This window comes from Nesoenas mayeri (genome assembly GCF_963082525.1).
Source record: "Nesoenas mayeri genome assembly, chromosome: 1".
Taxonomy (NCBI): Eukaryota; Metazoa; Chordata; class Aves; order Columbiformes; family Columbidae; genus Nesoenas; species Nesoenas mayeri.
In genome coordinates this window covers 159,167,157-159,187,569 of record NC_137541.1, presented here as the reverse complement: position 1 = coordinate 159,187,569, position 20,413 = coordinate 159,167,157, and the positions used below count along the sequence as shown (strand labels likewise).

The 20,413-nt window shown below is 42.4% G+C and overlaps 1 protein-coding gene across 27 annotated transcripts in view; it reads left to right on the top strand.

Moving 5' to 3' along the window:
* MBNL2 (muscleblind like splicing regulator 2) overlaps positions 1-20,413 on the top strand; it is a 72,005-nt gene that overhangs the window by 23,865 nt on the left and 27,727 nt on the right. For 17 of the 27 annotated variants that reach the window (XM_080341301.1, XM_080341296.1, XM_080341291.1 and 14 more), the window contains exons 2-3: positions 16,420-16,584; positions 19,640-19,840. In XM_080341301.1, coding sequence (XP_080197427.1) covers positions 16,420-16,584; positions 19,640-19,840 — 366 coding nt within the window. Of the gene's footprint in view, positions 1-16,400; positions 16,585-19,639; positions 19,841-20,413 lie in introns of those variants that run through there. The other 10 variants (XM_080341304.1, XM_080341303.1, XM_080341300.1 and 7 more) reach the window with 3 other exon arrangements.

The window sequence follows — 20,413 nt, the reverse complement described above, 5'->3', positions numbered from 1 at the left end:
CGGCTCATCCACATCACCAGTGTGGGTGTTGAGCCAGGTACCTTCACAAATGCTGCATACAGTTTTGAGGTCTTGGTGGTTGTGGTCTTCTTCTTGTTCCTTCTCCAAAGAGGGAAGTTCCCAGTGCTTCTGTTCTCTCCACTCAGGCACAGAGAGGGAGAAGGTCTGTCAGCCACAGGTGGTGTAATCTTCACCTAGAGATTCTCACTCAGTTGTTGCCACTTTGGCATAAGAAGGAGTGACGGAAGCCTTGGCTGTGCCCTCAGCTTCTGATGGCATCCTGCTTTTTCCTTCTACTTGGCACCCAAACAGGGGGAAGCATTTTGAGAAAAAAAAAGATATTTGATGGGAATCTCCGTCTTGTGACTGCTGCTCAGATAAGGTGCAGGCAGTGAAAACAATTTACCCACAAAGGAAAGCCATAAATTATTTGATCCTTTGGTTCCTGTTTAGAGGACAGTATTTCAGAACCTGTGTTAGTTTCTCCCGAGAAACACATGAGAGGGATGCCAAACCTCTGAAGGCTTCCAGGAGATGGATGGTGAAAGCAGGCGGTTTGTCACTGTTGTGGGGGAACCTGCTTGTCTCCTGTAGACACTTTAAGGGGAAGGAAGAACAAGTCACAAAGGTGGTTCCTTCATCCAAGTGGGTTTGCACGCTTCTCATAATAGCCTGTCAGTACTTGATGAACTACTTTTACCTGCTGAGAGTTAGGGTGGGAAAGTATAATCTTCAAAATGCTGAAGAAAACAAATCAGAGAAGTCATCCTTGTTCAGGTCAAATGGTCATGACTTTTTTTTTCTTTCTGCCTAGGTCATTTGGGCTTTGTTGTGACACTGGAAAGCCTTGGTACGCTAGTAAATGATCCCTTTTGATGTAATCTGAAATATAAAAAAGAGTTTGCCTTGAAATGATGTTTGGTAACTATTGTGTCTGTGGAGCACATAAGCTGGCATGTGTAATGACCACTTGCACCAAAGTATTTCTGGACAAATGGTCCAGCAGATTTCATTTTTAACACATTGCTGAATGTTTTGTTTACAGTCATTGTGTTTAAATACTTTTATTTCTCCATAAGTGCTTGGAGATCTTGTGATCATTAGCCTTTGTTTGGGTGTGTTGATGAGGCACATTAGTATTTTATTACCAGGAGTGTGCCACCATCATCATCACCTGGATTTAATCTTGCCCACCATTTTCCAAATAATATCTTCCCTTTCTGTGGTTTGTAAGCCTCTCAAAATACAATTATCTGGGCTGAAACATATGAGTGACTGACTCACAGTGTTTATTTAAAGTTTTGGTGAAACACTTGAACCGTTTTTGAGAAACAGCTGAGACGTAAATACCTTGTTTTTCCTTCTGAAGTGTTTCTTAAAATGAGTTCGATGATGAACTTCATTTCTCATTGTTTACAGCTGAACCTCGAGATCTAGCAGCAGAAGGGTTGCTGTGATATCAGTATTTTGCCTTATGCTATTCTCATGAAATTTCACCCAAATTTGGTCATTTTGTAAGCGTGAAAATTCTCCATCCTTGTATGCTGAGCAGAGGCTGTGCGCGGGCTGGTGTGCGGATCAGGCAGGCTCTGTGCGCACCCAGCTGGCTCCAGACTGAGGACCAAATGCAGCTCTCTTGGCTTTTGCTCCATCTGCTGTCAGGCACCGGTGTGGGGAGCAGGGAAGAGACGATGCCAGTGGTGAGGAAAGGAAGAGGAGAGCTGGAACAAGGTGGGAGTTGGCCCAGGTGAACTGGGTGGAAGACAAGAGTCGAGGAAAACATGTCAGAGATGTACTGCCCAGCTAACTTTAGTGCTTGCTGTTTTCCAGCTTTGTATTTTATTTTGCCTTCAGTGAGTACACGTCACAGTACATGTCCTGTGGAGGGGGTCAGGTCCCCATCCAGATGGTGCTTGTACATGAGTAAGATAGGCTGTGGCAGAGCTGGCAGGAGATGGCCTCCTGGTCGGGCATTCACTAGTCTGCTGGAGACCAGTGAGCAAGTCCTTCAAACTGGCCTTCTTCACCACTAGCCCTTAGGTGGCTGAACTCCCAAAATCCAAGAGCAGTAGGAGTCTAGTGGAGCACCTGCATGTGCAAAGCAGATGCAATGGTGAAGTGGAAGGAGGGCATAGGTCTGCAGCCAAAAAAGACAGGCATTTCTCAGGTCTTGAACCGTATTTGGTCTCAGTTTGTACTGTGTGGAGTGGGAGTAATGCTGCTTAGTGTAACAAGAAGACCAAGAAATCCATTAATAATTTTAACAAAGCCATTCCTAATGTGATCCTGTAGAGCCAGACCTATAGATAGACCTAAAAGGAAGTTAATATTTTGCATTCAGGTCAGGAGATAATTGTACAGTACTACTACCCACTGACTGTCAGGGTTAAAAGAAATACCATTCAACTGTGTATTCACTGTCTGGGAAAGGAGGTTGTGTAGAATAGTAGATGTGGTCATGTAATTGAAGTTGATGTCACCACATCTACTCATGACATTGACGAAAGCAGGTAGCATGGACATTGGAACATACTGAAAATGTTGTGACAGTATTATACATGGTAGGGAGTCCATTATGTGTGCTTCCCTGAAAGTGATGGGTATATGTGTTGGAAAACCTAGATGCAGTATTTTGAGATTAACCTAGGCTTGTATTTAGTCAGCGCTGAATCTGTCTTAAGGAAAGGAAAAATTACCATAGAATCATAGAATGGTCTGAGTTTGAAGAGACTGTAAAGATCATCTAGTTCCAACCCTCCTGCCATGAGCAGGGACATCTTCAACTAGACCAGGTTGCTCAAAGCCCCATCCAACCTGGCCTGGAACACTCCGAGGGATGGGGCATCCACAGCTTCCCTGGGCAGCCTGTTCCAGCCTCACCACTCTCATGGGGAAGAATTTCTTCCTTATATCTAATCTAAATCTACCCTCTTTCAGTTTAAAGCCATTACCCCTTGTCCTATCACTACATGCCCTTGTAACAAGTCCCTCTCCAGCTTTCTTGTAGGTCCCTTTTAGGTACTAGAAGGCTGCTATAAGGTCTCTCCAGAGCCTTCTCTTCTCAGGCTTTTCAATCCCAAATCTCTCAGCCTGTCTTCGTAGAAGAGGTGCTCCAGTCCTCTGATCATCATCGTGGCCCTCCTCTGGCCCCTCTTCAACAGGTCCATGTGCCTCTTGTGCTGGGAACTCCAGAGCTGGACACAGGACTCCAGGTGGGGTCTCACCAGAGCGGAGCAGAGGGGAGAATCACCTCCCTCGACCTGCTGGCTACACTGCTTTTGATGCAGCCCAGGATACAACTGGCTTTCTGGGCTGGAAGTGCACATTGCCAGGTCATGTTGAGCTTCTCATCAACCAACACCCCTAGGTCCTTCTCCTTAGGGATGTTCTCAATCCATTCTGCACACAGCCTGTAATTGTGCTTGGGATTGCCACGACCCATGTGCAGGACCTTGTACTTGCCCTTGTTCAACTTAATGAGGTCCACACACACCCACCTCTCAAGCCTGTTAAGGTCCCTCTGGATGGCATCCCTCCCCTCCAGCATGTTGACTGCACCACACAGCTCCGTGTTTTTGGCAAATTTGCTGGGGATGCACTTAGTCCCGCTATCCATGTCACCAACGAAGATGTTAAACAGCACTTGTCCCAGTACCAACCCCTGAGGAATGCCACTCCTCACTGGTTTCCACTTGGACATCGAGCTGTTGACCTCAACTCTTTGAGTGCAACCATCCAGCTAATTCCTTATTCATTGAGTGGTCCATCTATTAAATCCATGTCTCCAGTTTAGAGGGAAGCATGGCATACGAGACAGTGTCAAATGGTTTGCACAAGTTCATAGAATCATAGAATGTTAGGGATTGGAATGGACCTCAAAAGATCATCTCGTCCAATCCCCCTGCCGGAGCAGGAACACCTAGATGAGGCTACACAGGAACGTGTCCAGGCGGGTTCAGATAGATTTTGTCAGTTGCTCTTATTTACCAACGCTGTAACCCTGTCATAGAAGGCCACTAAGTTTGTGAGGCACTGTTTGCCCTTAGTGAAGCCTTGTTGGCTGTCACCAATCACCTCCTTATTTTCTGCCTTATTATCTGATCCTTCAACTGAATATTGTGAAGGTATAAGCACTCTCAAGATCACAATCACATATTCTAGTACTTAGATGAATATAGTGTTCAAGGAAGGTAATAAAACTTCTTAATATGTCTTATCTTTTCTCATAACTGTGATTTAGCTGCCTATTTCTGTAAGCTGCCATTTGAGATAGATGTAACTACTTTATAATTCTTGCTATTTTTGCTAGATCTTCTGGAATCTTCCTAATACCAAGTGGAGGGGGACAGAGAGCCCTTCAGCAATAAGAAAAGGGGTGTTTTTTTGGTTACTGGAATGCCAAGGCTTCGTTCTTTCCTCTTCCTTGAATTTCTGGACCTCTTGTCACCCTCCTCCCTTTATTTTTTAGGCTGATCTAGTTGTTTGGTTCTCTGGATATTTCTCAGTGATAATTCTCATGTCCTGCTGCTTTGGGGCAGGAGTCTCACTGCCCCTCCTGCTGGTAGTACCAGTTTCCCCGTTCCCTGAAAAGGGAAATCCGAGGTGTGTCAGACTTCAAGAAAAGATAGGAACTGAAACTTATCACTGATGTTAAGAAACCAGTTCCCAGAAGAAGGAGGAGCATGGACTGGGTAGGGGAAAGGCTAGGAAAGGTGCCTGCTTACCTTTTGCTTTTCAGGTTGGGCACACTTGGTTGCTCTCTGTACATGGTCGCATAGTGACACAGTGTCTTTTCATCTTGTTTTGATAATTTGTTTGCCCTTTTTCTTGGCAGTTAGGAATAGTGCAGTGTATATTCCATGTGATTTTTCTTTGGAAATGCAAATATATTTTCATTTTTCACAAGTGTTTTCTTTAATTGTTGTGAGGTTTTTTTTAATGCAGTTCCAAGTACATGGATCTTCTAAAACACCGAGAAGTTTCTGTGTGTTTTCAGTAACTTTCCAGTGAGTTGGGAGCTGGTGTCAGACTCCAGCCCTTGCTGGCTTGTCCTGGGAGCAAAGCTGATGATTTATTAATAACGCAGCTGCGGTTCCGGCGCTGCCGCTGAGGGTGGGTAAACACTCCTTCTCTGCCGAGGAACAAGGCTTTCCACTGCTGCAATTATGTAAGGTGTCCGTGGCCATTTTGTGTATTTAACTTGGCCCTTGCTTTTTACTTTTGTTTGTCAAGCGATTGGCCAAGAAACTACGAAATGCCCACGGAGGAAGAGGCCCATGAAGCCCCAGCCGGACTGGGAGCCCCGGCATGTTGTTTGGCACACTCATGGGTGCGGGATGGCCCTGCTGGGGTGAAAGTGTCCCTACAAGGAGTGTCAGAAGGACTTGCCGATGGCAGATCTGGTCACCTCCGTAGCAGTTCATGCCTGCTGGGCCTCCAGCTCAGGAGCTGGGGCCGTGACACGCTGGTGGCCAAGGTGGTCGCTTGCTCCCAGTATTTTAAGTCTGTCTTTCTCAATAGCACACCAGTGGGGTCCCATGGTACATAAGGAGCTTGCCAAATCCTGCCAATGTGCCTTATCCACATGATGGGACTCTTCCAAATGATGGGCCTTTTCTAAATCGTTTTCATTCACGCAACTCTCAAGTGAAGTATCTTCTGAAGCCTCCCTTGGGCGGGCAGCTCACTGTAGGAGGCTGACGTGGTCAGTTTTACAGAACTCTCCTTCCATTTTGTTCTGATCTGGTCGGCCACGTTCCTCACAGCCAGCATGTCTCCTGCTCCTTTTTGATGCTGTGTAACTGATTTTATGTTTTTTTCTGAGGGTTGTTAAGATTCCTATTGCACTGTTGAGGGAACTGTTGTTGGCATGCCAGCCTGGTCCTTGCTGGGCCACTCACCATTTGCACTCACAGTGGCAAAGATCTGTACTCACGACTTGCTCTTTGTTTTATAACCTGCTTACAGTGGTATGGATGTAGTCCGTGTGCTAGACATAGCGACTTTCTTTCACAGGCCACTGAGAGAGAAATAAGGTGTCTCAGGGCTTGGCTGTCAGTTCTGAAGTTATCTTTGCCTACTTTTTCACTGCAAAGTGGTGTTTCCAAACCAAGGGAGTTTAATTTGCCCTGTTTGTGTGAGTAAGCTTGCAGTAAACTCAGCATATGTCTTCTTGAAGGTTTTTATGGGAATTGTAAAGGAGGTGAGGAAAGAGGTACATCAGGGAGTGGCACCATGCCCATCCTCTTGCTTGCTCTTCTGCTGTTCTTCGTTGCCTTTTCTCTTGCCAGCTGACCTGCAGTGAAACAACTACCTTCCTTTACAGGCATTACTTCTGGAATGGCTATTTTCGTCAGCTCTTGAAATATTGAGAAAAGTTGAAGAAAATTGCCTCTTTCCAAGCTCTTATCTTTTTCTTTTTCGGTTCAGTTAAGTTAAACTTAATGATGGAGTATGTTGTTTACCAGCAAAAAATCTATGTCACCCTCAGCTACCATGTGTTCACACCTGCAATTTACACAGCTCTCTTCTGTCTTCCATGAAAATACTCAATCCTTGTGATGAGAGGATGCATTATTGCTGCCCAGTCATCAGTTAACTGTGTGTAATGCTGTATAGTGAGACTCCATAAAGGTTTTTGACATTTTTTTATGTAATGCAGGAATCTGCAAATACTTTGACTTCTCTGAATGGGCAGAGTTGGAGGGTTTCAATCGCTGCTCTGCTACTGCAACCCATCCCGAGCCATGTGACAGGCTGCACCTGGTCCTGCCTTGGAAGAAGCTGTATGTTTGTTAGAGCCTGCACAAGGCGACCTCACATAGGATCACAAAATCATAGAATAGATTGGGTTGGAAGGGACTTTCAAGGCTCATCTAGTCCAACCTCCCTGCAGTGAGCAGGGACATCTTAAACTAGATCAGGTTGCTCAGAGCCCCGTCCAGCCTGGCCTGGAATGTCTCCAGGGATGGGGCATCTACCACCTCTCTGGGCAACCGGAGCCAGTGTTTCACCAACCTCATTGTAAAAAATTTCTTCGTCATGTCTAACCTGAATCTCTTGTCCTTTAATTTAAAACCACTATCCCTTGTCCTGTTGCAACAGGCCCTGTTAAAAACTCTGTCCTCATCTTTTTTATAAGCCCCTTTTAAGTACTGAAAGGCTGCAATAAGGTCTCCCCAGAGCCTTCTCTTCTCCAGGCTGAACAACACCAACTCTCTCAGCCTGTCCTCACAGCAGAGCTGTTACAACCCTCTGTTCATTTCTGTGGCCTCCTCTGGCCCCTCTCCAACAGGTCCATGTCTTTCCTGTGCTGAGGGCTCCATATCTGGACACAGGACTCCAGGTGGGGTCTCACCAAAGTGGAGCAGAGGGGCAGAATCACCTCCCTTGACTCACTGCTTTTGATGCAGCTCAGGATATGATTTACCCGTCCTGTGATAAGTCTCACCACCCATGTAATAGAAGTCAGACGTTTGAGGAATTTTAGCTAAATGAGGTCACGCTTCCCTCTGCTTTTTTCTGTTCATTCCCTAGGGGGTTTCCCCTGTACTAATAGTTGGCTGCCTCTTGTTGCCTGTATGCATTAGAGTGAAGATTTATTTCAAGGATTGTCCACAGTTGCTTGTGATCTATTCGTTGATGCTGGTAGCCAAACATGGAGCTAAGGTAAAAATAACTGGTTTAGATTTTCAGTGCCAGTGAGGGGGAAAAATGGGAAAAGAAAAAGAAATGGAGCTACATAATTGAGCAAGAAATAATCTTTATTTCCTTATTATTCTTGAATTATTTTTGAGGCAGTAAACACAGAAATAAAATAAATGGATATTAGTTTAAACTGTTGTTTCTTTGTCTGAATTTTCTTTGATTTATTTGTTAGAGTAATCTCAAGGATGTTTGTCAACTTACAATTTCATAAGTGCCTTCTTTTTTTTTTTTTGATGTCTGCAATATCTGCTTGAGTTCTTTCTCTTCTGAGCAATTTAATATTGAGTACACTTCCCTTGATATTGCAAGGCAAATTATTAAACCATTCTCTATAGCTATCCTGTCCACATTAGTTTGAAAGAGCATCTTGAGAGACTCGGAGCTCTTTGTGCATTGCAAATGTGCTCTTCAATAGAACATTCTGTCTTTTTCCATTTAAATAAATATCTCCTATTAAGTCTTTAGTGTTAAGACTTATATCATTTAGACATTCCATCTTTCTGTAAGACTTCAATTTTTCTTCAATATTTTTCTATTTCTTATGTCAGTTACAGGCAGTTCTTGTTCTCTAACTTTGTGAATAAAAGGACCATTTTTATTTTACCAGCTTTTAGTTTCTTACAAATAATTGAAACCATTAGAAGAGCAGCTAAGGGGTTTTCTTAGCGTGTTGGCTACAGAATCAAGCTGAAGTCACTTGAGATTTTTTTTTGCCTTCTTTTCCTTTTCTACTTTAAAGTAAGAAAGTGAATTTGCCTTCTACTTTTTCTTGAAACGAAAGCGTGTAGGTGCATATAAATATGTATGCACACTCACTAACTTTGGTGGGTGGACTTGCAAGGTGGCTTTAGAAATAGAGAATTAATTTCTCAGCGAAGTTTCTAAGTTGCTTTTATTGGTGGTTTTTATTTGTTTGTGTGTTCGTTTTGGGTTTGTGTTCCACCCCTCTCCCCCCTCCCCAGTAAAACAGATCCAACAGCTGAAATGTTTCAAGTGTAGTATAAGAGATGCTTGTGTTTTTTTTAAATACCTTTTTTCCTTTAGATGTTTGTGCTGGTAAGGCATATGACAACAAGTTAAGTTTGAGGCATTTGAACACTCCATCGAAAGCTTAATATTTCTGTTACTAGTACACTTTGGTCTTTTTGAAATTATTTTCCTTTTTTTTTTGGAAGTGTGTCTCATTTATTAAAACAAACAAAATTTTGAAGCTTTTTATATACCTTAAGGAAGAAATACAGTGCTAAGTTACATTTTTAAAAATCTATGACTTGTCATTCTTGAGGCTTAACTAAATCCCCTAAGCCCTTGCACATATGCTTAACTCGACAGGCATGTGTAGTCCTACAGATTGTGTGAGATGGTACATATTCATAGCAAGTGCAAAGGAAATACATTAATGGAGGTGTGGTATCTGTTTTTCTACTTTCTGAGACAAATTAGGAAGCAGATAGACCTGCACTGGAAAATTGCATTCTCACATTGTGATGCTAGATGGAAAATACTTTTTAACTCAGCCCGAACTGAAGTCGAGTGGTTTTCCTTGAGTGTTGAAAGTACTGCTGGTGGTTGAGCTCTGACGTACTAAAACATATAGGGGAATGCATGAATGCAAGTCCTATAGAACAAGAGGAATCTTCCCGCTCTGCATATGAATACACAGTGGTTTTTTCGTGGTTTTTTTTTTTTTTTTTTCTTTTTTAGTGTTTCTGCTTTTGAAAAATAACATTTGAACTGGACGTTCTGGGGTGGTAGAGTTAGTGTGGCTGTCTGTGGACAGAAGCAGAAGCTTAAGTATCTCAAAATACCCTGCCCTGCTATTGACTGGCTCTATTTTTAGCCCCAGGGAGCCCGGGATTATTGGAATTGAGAAGTTCCTGATTTATGCAATGGTGAAACTGTCAAATTGATTGGGTCGGGCCACACACATTCCAACCAGAATTCGCTGAGGGGGCTGCTGAGGAGGAACCCCAAAGGAGAAGAAGCAGTTTCTGCTCTTGTCAGAAACTCTGCCGGAGGAGTTTTTAGGGCTCAGGTACCTCCGCAGCTGCTGACACTGCTGTCTCTGTGGCTATTCTTGCCATGGGCTGCCACCGCCCCACACAGCGGCCTGTGGCACTCTCGCTCTGCTAAGGCTTGAACACTATGTAATATCTCCAGGTATCTAATATCAATAACAAACAGTTGATGGCTAGCTAGCTAGCTTGCATGCCCACAGTTGCAAGTGCATTAGTTTGTTAAAATGTGATCTGATCTTTACGAACATGTTCGCTGAAGCTGCAAGATACAGAATACTGCAAATTTCTTTTTTTTTTTTTTTTCCAAGAGGATAAGTGGTTGTGGCATCAGGTAATTATTACTCTGTTTGAAAAAATGTGTGTGTATGTGTGTTTTTTGTAACTCCAGCAAATGGTGGGATCTCAGAGTGTCTGGCTGGAAACCAGAAAGTCTTTTTGCCCTTGTACAACCAGTTGCTCAGATGCCTTCTAAAACCATCCGTGTCTTGGAAGTCATATACTTTTTTTGATAAGACTGCATATTCAATAGTGAGAGATCATACAATTTCATCTGCATTTGTTAGTTTTAGCTTGTTTTCTTAAGAAAACAGGTTTTGCATAATTGCACTACCCGTACTTTTTTGCCAGCATCACCCTAAAAACTTCTGAACACCCTGGCCAATTTCAACCGAAGTTGCTGGACACTGGCATTTCAAAGACATATTGTAAAATTCTAACTGGCTATCCAAAAATCAATGTCTGGGTAGAAGAGAGAGATCCAAATTACTACTCTGTTAAGGAAAAGGTGTGAGCATGCACTGAGCCGCTCCCGAGCGTGGTCCGCCAGCCACGTGCATGTTTTGGCTGGTCCTTCAGGACACATGCGGCTCGAGCAAGTTATATTTATCATGTGGGTTGTTTCCTGGTCTATAGTTAGGAGAGGTGGGAGGGTGTTCTCGGAGAGGAGGGGATGCAGGAGGAAGCTGTGAGTTTAGGGAGAGCAGAGTTGGGGGCGAGCTGGAAGCACCCTGGGGAGAGAGGTTTGGCACAGGGGACACATGTCTGCAAAGAAGGAGGCCTCCCTGTTTCTGCTCTTCATCGGATAATCCGTTTTTTAAATGTGATGGGGTGTCCATGTCAGATATTAGGCTATGCTGTGAGTTGGGGGAGGCTTGCTCTGTTGTTTCTCACTAATAGTATCAGTGAGTTGCCTCAGTTAACTTTGGATTTGTACACTTAGCTTCGAGCTGGACTTTCCCCATTTCAACTGTATTTAAGGAAAATACAAAAAATTTGGTTGTTTTGATGATGGATAACACTGCTGCTTTGATAGGATGGCAGATAACCGTGGCTGCTTCCTTCACAAACTATGAGGTAAAGCATAGAGGGAGTCTTAATGTAGCTGGTATGGTTTTAAAAACCTAACATGTATCCCTCAGGGTTCAAACCTGAGACAGGCACACTAACAGAAGACAACCTGACAACGTTGTGCAGTGATGCTCCTCCTGTGAGATCAGCCTTGAAGGACAAGGAGGTTGTCCAAAGGTACAGCCCAGCTCCTTGCGGCTGTGTATGGTGGGAGGACATAAGGCTGACAGCGTAAGCTGGAACTAGACAGGTTCAGACTGAATATAAAGGAAGTCATCTTCATTATGAGGACAACCAAGCAGTAGATGAGACTCCTCAGAGAGGTTATGCAAGCCTCCACTCATGGAGATATCTAAGATCTGGCTGGAGCAACCTGGCCTGACCCCAGGGCTGACCCTGCTCCGAGCAGGTTGGCCTGAGGACCTTTCATGATCCCTTCCAACCTGAATTAGCCTCCCCTTTTGCCAAAAAACCCCACCATGTTGTGCTGCAGAAAAGGGTTTTTCAGCAGTTGTGGATTGACTGTAGATTTGGGCTCTTATATTTACTACTGTGATTTTATGATTAGCATGCCAAGAATATGTATTGACTCCCATCTTAAAAGCAGAATTCAGTACCTGAGCAAAATGGTTGTGGATGCTTTAGTTGTTATTAGTGTTACTTCTGCACTTACCTCATTTTGCCAATTTTAAAATGATAATTCTTAGCACATACCTAGCTTTTTTAATATACTCCAATCTGTGGGCTGTTTTGTGCCATTGATTTCAGGCAAACTACCTGCTGTTCTTAATAAGGAAATCTGCTCATTTAAAAAGAAAAAGTCAATGGTGTAACATGATAAAAGAAACATTGTTTTGCCTGTTTTTTTCTTTTTAATTTGAACATCTTATTTTGATGAAAGATAAAGGTAATTTTAGTAAGTGAAAACTAACTAATTATTGTGCATAAGCAATTCCCAGCCCGGGCCTGGATGAATTATTAGTGTTGTTACTATTAGAGCAATAGTAAAATATTGAAGAAAACTATGGATCTGTAAAACATTCAAGGCAGAGATGTGGTTGTACAACATGTAGTTATTTTAGTATCCAGAGTTACGCAGTGTTACTTCTGCACTCGCCTCATTTTGCTTATTTTAAAATAATTCTTAGCACATACCTAACTTTTTGTTATATTCCAGTCTGTGGGCTGTATTGTGCCAATGATTTTAAGCAAACTAGCTATTATTCTCAATAGGGAAATCTATTGATTTAAAAAAACAAAAAGCAAGTCAATGGTGTAACATGGCTCATTAAGTGAGGTAGCAGCTTCCAAGACCATTGCTCCTGCAGAAGCAGAGCCTCTCAATGCGGCACCTGGCTGGTGGGCACTGGAGTTTCCAGCTCCTTGGTACAATCTTTCCCACTTCTTTAGTGGAACGAAGCCTGTGGCACACCCCCAACATGAGCCACAGCATGTTCCGGTTCTGGATAATTAGTAGTAGAAAAGCAGGTTTTTTCTGCTAAAACTTTCCGTTAGCTGTCTAAAATGTGGTACTATGTGTAAGGACAAAGACGCAGGAATGAAAGGTCAGAGGGGAGGTACCGTCCTTGCAGGATGAGGGGACTAAGAGGGTGCTGGGAATTTAATGTGGTGTCTTATCGCTGTCTATACAACTACCTGAAAGGAGGTTGTAGCATGGAGGGTGTTGATCTCTTCTCCCAAATAGCAAGTGATGAGAGGAAATGGCCACAAGTTGCACCAGAGGAGGTTCAGACTGGATATTAGGAAAAAATTCTTCACAGAAAGGGTTGACAGACATTGGAACAGGCTGCCCAGGGAAATGGTGGAGTCACTATCCCTGGAGGTGTTTAAAAGGCGTTTAGACGAGGTTCTTATGGACATGGTTTAGTGCTGGAGTTAGCTTAGGTTATGGTTGGACTTGATGATCCTGAGGGTCTCTTTCAACTGAAATGATTCTGTGATTCATCATTACTATCCATTGCAGATAAGGAGGCAGCTCAGTGAAGGTGATTTTTTGGGAGTGAACTTGCATGGGAAGTGCACAACAGCTTATGATATGCTTGTTGGTAATCTTCAGTTCCCAGGTGGCAAGAGTTTTTAGAGCCTGAATTTCAAACCCATTTGTCTGCGCCCTCAGTTTCTGGACTTTGGCTTATATGTGGGAGCAGGTTAAAAGTTGTATGGAGCAATTATTTCCCCTGCTGCCTGCCCCATCCTGCTGACAGTGTCTGCGCTGCCATGTGCCGGGGGGACTGAATGTCTGTGGAGCAGCTCCTGAACTGCTGGGGTTTTAAGAGCTATGATGAACCAAGCCTTGCTCCAGAGGCTTCATACTGATGCATCCTAAAGTTAAAGCACTCAGTTTTGTCTCTGTATTTATTACGAGGTAGCTCACTAGCATAATAATTTTTTGCAAGAATCCAAAGTGGGCTCTTATTATAGATGTTGACCCAACATGTTGAATGCTCGTGCATGTGGTGTACAGTTGTCTGTTCTGTTTGGCTGATACGTGCTGCTGTCTCAGTTGAACTGAGTCAAGTCATATTTGACTTTTTAATAAACAAAATTCCAGGATCCCATTGGACTGAGTTTGAATATTTGTTCCTGCATTGGTTGATAGTTGAGAATCTGCCTGTTTCCTCTCTGAAACTATTTTCATCAAGAGTTCACAGGGACATGAAGCATTTGTTAAAAAAGGAATGAAAAGTTGCTTATATAGGCATTTTCCCCCAATGATTGTAGGTCAAAAAAGTGAAAGCTGGCTTCAGAATTTATTTAATTTTGGTAGCTAGGGCTGGATTAATCTGCTCACTATTTTCAGTGCTCATTCCACTGTGGTTTATTTTGGGTCATTTCATTTCAACAAAGCTTGATTTGTTTACAGAACTTTCTATAGTAGCGTGATGGGGCCACACAACTCTTTTATAGTACGTTCATTGCTAACCAGGAGCTCAAAAAACTAGTAAATGAGGCACAGACATGAATAAGTTTAGAGAGGACAGTACATTTTTGTATGGTTGGCTTATTTTGGAAAGTTTTCTGAAATAACCAGTCTTTTGTGCACTGTGGGTTGCTTTGCAGAGGTTGAAGTGATGATATGTAGAAGCCGTGTGCTTTCAGGGGTGGGAGCGGAGGGCTCACTGAAGGAACTCTTCAGGCTTCAGGAGCTTCAAAAGCCACTGTGGTTGAGAGTTGCTCTCAGTCCGTATTTGAGGAGCACTCTTCTTTCCACAAGTAGATTATTTCCATCAGGTAGAGTAGTTTGATTTGATTTTGCTGTTTTAATTTTCAGATTTGCTGTATGAGCCATTCATATAGGAAATAGATTAAGGATAAACAGGTCTTAGTTAAAAAATCAGCCAACACAAAAGCATATGTATGCTCGTTACCTGCATTGAGTGTGCTCTGATTTGACGTTATGAAGGCCTTATTCCCCTGAATGGAAGAGCCAGCCTTCTTCTGTGTCCATCAAATCATGACTATTTCTGTTTCTGCTCATGCCAGCTGACAAAGTAATGTTCCATTAAAACAGAATTAGTGACCTGCATGACAGAAATCAGAAAGAAGGCACAATGTCCTGAAAGTGGTTGCACCTATACTGGCAGGTTAAAACAGCAGTAAGAAGTGTTCTTCAGTGCCATGACCAGGGTTTTTTCCTTAAATTTTTAGCTTTTCTGAACTGCCAGCCTCTGTTTAGTGTACTCCCCAAAAGTGACCAGGCACAGTTCAGCTAAAAGCTGATCTCAATAGTTTAGTAGCATAAACATAGCTGTTTGCATTCCTCTTGGCCTGGGTACGGGAGAACCTTCCCAGACACATTTAATTTACTTCTGTGTAGGTAGTCATTACATCCTTATAGTAGACTAGAGGCAGAATCAGCCAATGTTTCAATGTCTGAGTAAAAAGCATGACATTAATACTGACATTCAAAGTGCACTGAAGGTTTTGTAGCAGAGTGTGTGCATATGTATGCGTACGCAGAGTCAGCATACGTGTGTGCTGTTCTTGCATAGGGATCTCCATGTTCTCTTGGCTCTAGGAGGATATTCCTGCTCGGTGGCGAAATGCAAAGCCCTTACACCAGTGAATGGAAAGTTTAAAAAGCACTTTATAAAAGCGTCTCAATGTGGAAACTTACCTCCTACAAGTTGTCAAATGCAGTTTGTCTGATGCTCTAGGTCCTCTGGTCGCAGCTCTTAAAATTCTGTGACTGTTTGTGAGCTGTGCCATCGAGGAGTTTCTGATTTCAGCAGATCCTACCCTGCAGCTGCACAACCTGCTGGTGCACCCCACAATTTCCCTTTCTGGTGGAAAAAAACTATCAGCATGTCTTATGCTGTTCTACTTATGTTTTTGTCAGCATGCAGTGCTTGTGGAGGTGTGTTCCATGTTCATCTTCTCCAGCACAAGCCACCCTAGAGGTGACTGCCCACCCTTATTTTTATTGTCTCATAACTGTCTAAAAAGTGCTTTCGGGTTGATCAAGAGCTCTTGTTTTGCTGTGTGCTTTTGGATTTGGTTCCATGAGCTGCTTCTAAATTTAGGCTGTGAAAGTACCAGCTTGACTTCTGTTCTTTTATACTTGAGTGGAAATAGTTCAAAGTTGTGCTGATGTAGTAAAAACAGGAGGCCAGAAGGCAGTGAACTGTGATACGGGTGAATGTACAAGAGAACACAAGCAGAAAGTGGCCTGTTTAGATCCTTACTGCCATGAACACACAATCATTTTTTAATACGTGCTTGAAAGCTGCATTTCTCTTAAAGAGGTTTAAATTTCACAAAATCACAGAATGTTAGGGATTGGAAGGGACCCTGAAAGATCATCCAGTCCAATCCCCCTACCGGAGCAGGAACACCTAGATGAGGTTACACAGGAATGTGTCCAGGTGGGTTTCGAATGTCTCCAGAGTAAGAGACTCCACAACCTCCCTGGGCAGCCTGTTCCAGTGTCTGTCACCCTCACTGAGAAGAAGTTTCTCCTCATATTTAAGTGGAATTTCCTGTGATTGACCAGATACTCTAGCCAAGATACCGTGAGAGGCAGTTCAGGCAGTCTGGATAATACTCGGAGTATTAATTGTGTAGCAGTGATCTGTACTTAACAATGAAAATGCTGTTTCAAAGCCTTTCTCTTTATATTTTTGTGGCAAGTAGCCTTAAAGATCTATCAGAGGCAGTGGGCTGAGGCAAAGCTCAAGGCCATCAGCTCCTCCCAGCTTGCTGCATAGTTCCCAGGAAACACCCTGGATTTCATTAGTTCTTCTTAGTTTATGGTGTAATATTTTGCTTGAAGGCATTAAACTATCATCAAAAGCAGTAGACCAATTACTGTGACTTCTTTTTCCAGGGTCGTTGTACAAGGGAGAACTGCAAGTACCTTCATCCACCAACACATTTAAAAACTCAACTGGAAATAAATGGCAGGAACAACTTAATCCAACAAAAAACTGCAGCAGCAATGCTTGCCCAGCAAATGCAGTTCATGTTTCCAGGGTCACCGCTACAGCCAGTGGTAAGTATGTTTCTGTGATGGTGTTATTGGTAAGTAGAGTTGAAGACTGTATTGAGCTGCAAAACTTCTCTAAACTAGTATTGATAAAAATAGTCCCCATCTGTTGACTTAAGGAATTGCCAAGATGCTAGAGATATGTTCATTTCTATTTGAATTTGAAGATATAATGGAGTGTTGCTGTAGATTTGATACTTTTTTTGATCCCAGACTAATTTGCTATTTTTTTCCTCCTTTTTTTTTTTTCCTTCATTCAGTTCACATCAGGTTTAGTCTAGATTTGCAAGGTTTTCACCTATAATCCTTCTGGAGGTGAAAATAATAATAATAATAATAATAATAATAATAATGATAATGATTTGCTAGTAAGCTATTTGAATAGGGATGCAAAGTTTCTCATGAGTCTGCGGGTTTGAATGGCTTTAAATGGTATTTAATCCCAGTACCAGGAACAAAGCTTAATGGCATTCTGGGTAGCATTTTCTTACTCTCTTGAAATCTGAAGTGTCCCAGAATAAGACAGAGAACTGCTGGTGCATGCAGCCGTACAAACTCAGCATTTTTTCTTGAGGTAATGTGTCTGGTGCCTAGGACACTTCAAATCCAGAAGGTGACATAAACCTAGAGTCTTGCAGGCATGAGCAGTGTCTTTGGATATACATGAAAACGGTCAATTGCTTAGGGCTGCCTTTGCGGTTGAGCTCCTTAGTTGTACCAGATTTCCAAAGCATAGTTAAGCAAGTAATCGGAATTAAACTCTTCACACATGGCTGCTAATGATGTTTTCTCAATCCAAATGTCTAGTGTGAGGCACTGGAGTGGGATTTCTTTCTCTAACTTGGGGCATCTGGAGTGTTGGCATCAACTTCTGTATTGGGCTTCCAAGGCCTATTTACCATTTATCAAAAGAAATAGGCACTTCTAATTACTATTCACTTGGCTTGTTTCAGACGTTTACATTCGCATTAGATTACTTGGGGTTTTAAGTGCCTTTGTCTTTCCATGGTCTGTCACAAGAGCCAAGCATAAGCATCTCAGAGGAAGACATCTGTATTTGGTCACAGGAAGCTCACCCCAGATGCCTCTTCCAAATGTGTTTTTACACTTGGAACATCTGCTGTAAGGTGGGAGGCATGAACAAAAACTGAGTGTCAGAAGTCCCTGAATTTCTTGTACATTCTCATCAAAATGTATGTTGGTATACTGGCGTAATGTGTTTTGATATTTCCAGAGTTTATACTGCTTGAGTTTTCACCAGAAAAGTTGTCGTGAAGTAATAGATTTCACCTCGTAGTATTATAAGAAGAAATGAAGTGGCAAAATTATACTTTTTTATTCTCACCCATTTCATCGTTTGAACTTTACAATTTCATTGACGTAATGCCTTCTGTACTGATTGCTGTGATCGAAGTGTCAGGTTTTAATTCTCTGTCTCACATAAATTGCCAGACTAAGATGACTCAGCCTTGACCAAATGGATAAAAAGTGAAAGAAAATTCCATAGAAGTCATTCGACATGTGGATTTATTCTTAAAATTATAGCTGATACAAAGCTGTCTTTTATATTTTACATAACACATATTGTTCCCAGCATACCTGAACTGTTGTTTCATATAAATGTTCCTTATTATGCTCTAAAGAATTTAGCTCGCACTTGGCATATAAACCCTGCTGTTTGATATCAAGCAGTTTTGATCTCTGATTAAAACAGAACATTGTTCACTTTTAATTCTCTGGGGCAGGTAGATGCCATTTCTGTACAGTTGGTTATCTTGGCAAATGTGCTGCTCAAAGCATCTTCGTGATACTAATTCATGTTCATTTATAATTTAGTAAAAAAAAAAAAGTTAGAAAGAACCCTTCCAGCTCCTGTGCTTTCTCTTGTGTATTTTTTACATACACCATGGCTGGCTTCCCTTCTCTGACAGCAGCGGCCACCTTGAACAGAAGGACACTCCTGCTTCATTAAGTGTCTTTACATCTTCCCCTACTCTCTGCTATTGCGTGGTTCAGTTCTAGCTGCCTACTTATTTGGGAACTTAATTTTTGATAAAGCCAATCTGAGATTTGTCCTGTTTTTCTGCATAGCTTTTCCTCATTTTATAATTGTAGCTTCACTCTCCAGGGTAAATGTCAGCTCTGCAGAACTAAAGCACTTTCCAGGTCTGACCATGGTGATGTTCTGCCTCCCCCCGTCTCGAGCTGGTGGTAACAAACCCACCATTCTGCCTGGCCTGTGTTTTAGCATCACACAAGTGCTCTTTCTTCTGGTCATGACTTCACTGACTCACCGTAGGAAGGCATGAAACAGATTTTTAGACCCATATCATTTCTTCCAATCAAATTTTTTTGTAAGATGAACTCTAGCTAAGCCTGAATAATCCCTTTCTAAATATTGTGTCCAGCTGAGATTATAATATTTATTCTGCTTGCCACTGGTGACAGCTGAGCACACAAACATTCGCAAAGGTGAGGTTTTCCGATGTGTGGGCCATAGTAACATATAATTGCAGGAGGTGGCAAAATACAGCATGAAAACAGATGGAAGTTACATGCCATGCTCATTATATATACTCTTGTTAAAAATATGGCTTTAATATAGTTAATAATGCTTCACCCATGAAATCTGGTACTTTGAAAAATAGCCTGTTTTCTCAAGGAAAACAGGTACTGAGAAAAAGCAGTAAAGTCTATGTTAGTTCTACTTTTAGATGTGTAAATAAGCCCGCAATGTAAGCTGGACCTCCACAGAGATTCAGGTTCAAACTACGACTCCCTTTGCATCGGCAGCCTCTTTTCTAATAATAGAGCTATAAAGTGTGGTTCTTAGTATGCCACTGGAATGTGTTACGTGATTAAAAGAAGAGAGTATGCGGTGTGTTTTGCCAGCTGTTTCACATGTTTTGATTAAGAAAACAAATCGGCACCAGAACAAACATGCAAAAGACAACTAATAAGCTCTTGATTAATGGGTTGGTTGTTGTGTTTTCTTTTTTTTTTTTTTTTGTGGTGTCTTTTTGTTTTGGTTTTTTTTTTGGTCTATGTTTTCATTTTGCAGCCCACATTTCCAGTGGGTCCCACAATAGGAACGAACACGGCTATTAGCTTTGCTCCTTACCTAACGCCAGTAACACCGGGAGTTGGCTTAGTCCCGACCGAGATCCTACCCACGCCGCCCGTCATTGTTCCTGGAAGTCCACCAGTTTCAGTCCCCGGTTCAACTGCAACCCAGAAACTCCTCAGGACTGATAAACTGGAGGTACTGTAGACACCGCCGTGACTAGAAATATAATCCTCTGTTAGGCTGTGTGAAAGATCCTGGAGGGAAGGACTCTATTGTTTTAGAAACGATGCTTGAATTTAGTCACTATGAATAAAAGACCTTGTAACTAGGCAGGATTTCTACGCTTGCAGCCAGTGGTAGTTAAACAATGTTATTTTTAAGGTAGTGCTTTTGCTCAGATTTAATACGTAGACAGCAATATGGAGTTTCGTCTTTCTTAAAATTCATCTCCTCCAACGTACCTCAGGTATACATGCCTGCAAAGGTATGCTTTGGTGGAATATCTAACAAGCACATTTTTATTGCAGTATTTATTCTGTCATGGTTTTTATGTGTTGCTACTGAGGGACTTTTATAGCCTTATGGATCAATATCAGAGGAATTCTATAGCCCTTCAGTCTTGAGCTAGAAATAGAGCTGTCGAGTGTTACCAAGCCTGCAGTAAGTTGAAGGGACAAGCCCCCAGCTACGTGCAGAGCCTCCCTGGTGTTGATGGATCTCCACGTAGCGGGACTCTGTGGAATCCGTGATCCAAGAACATGACAAGGC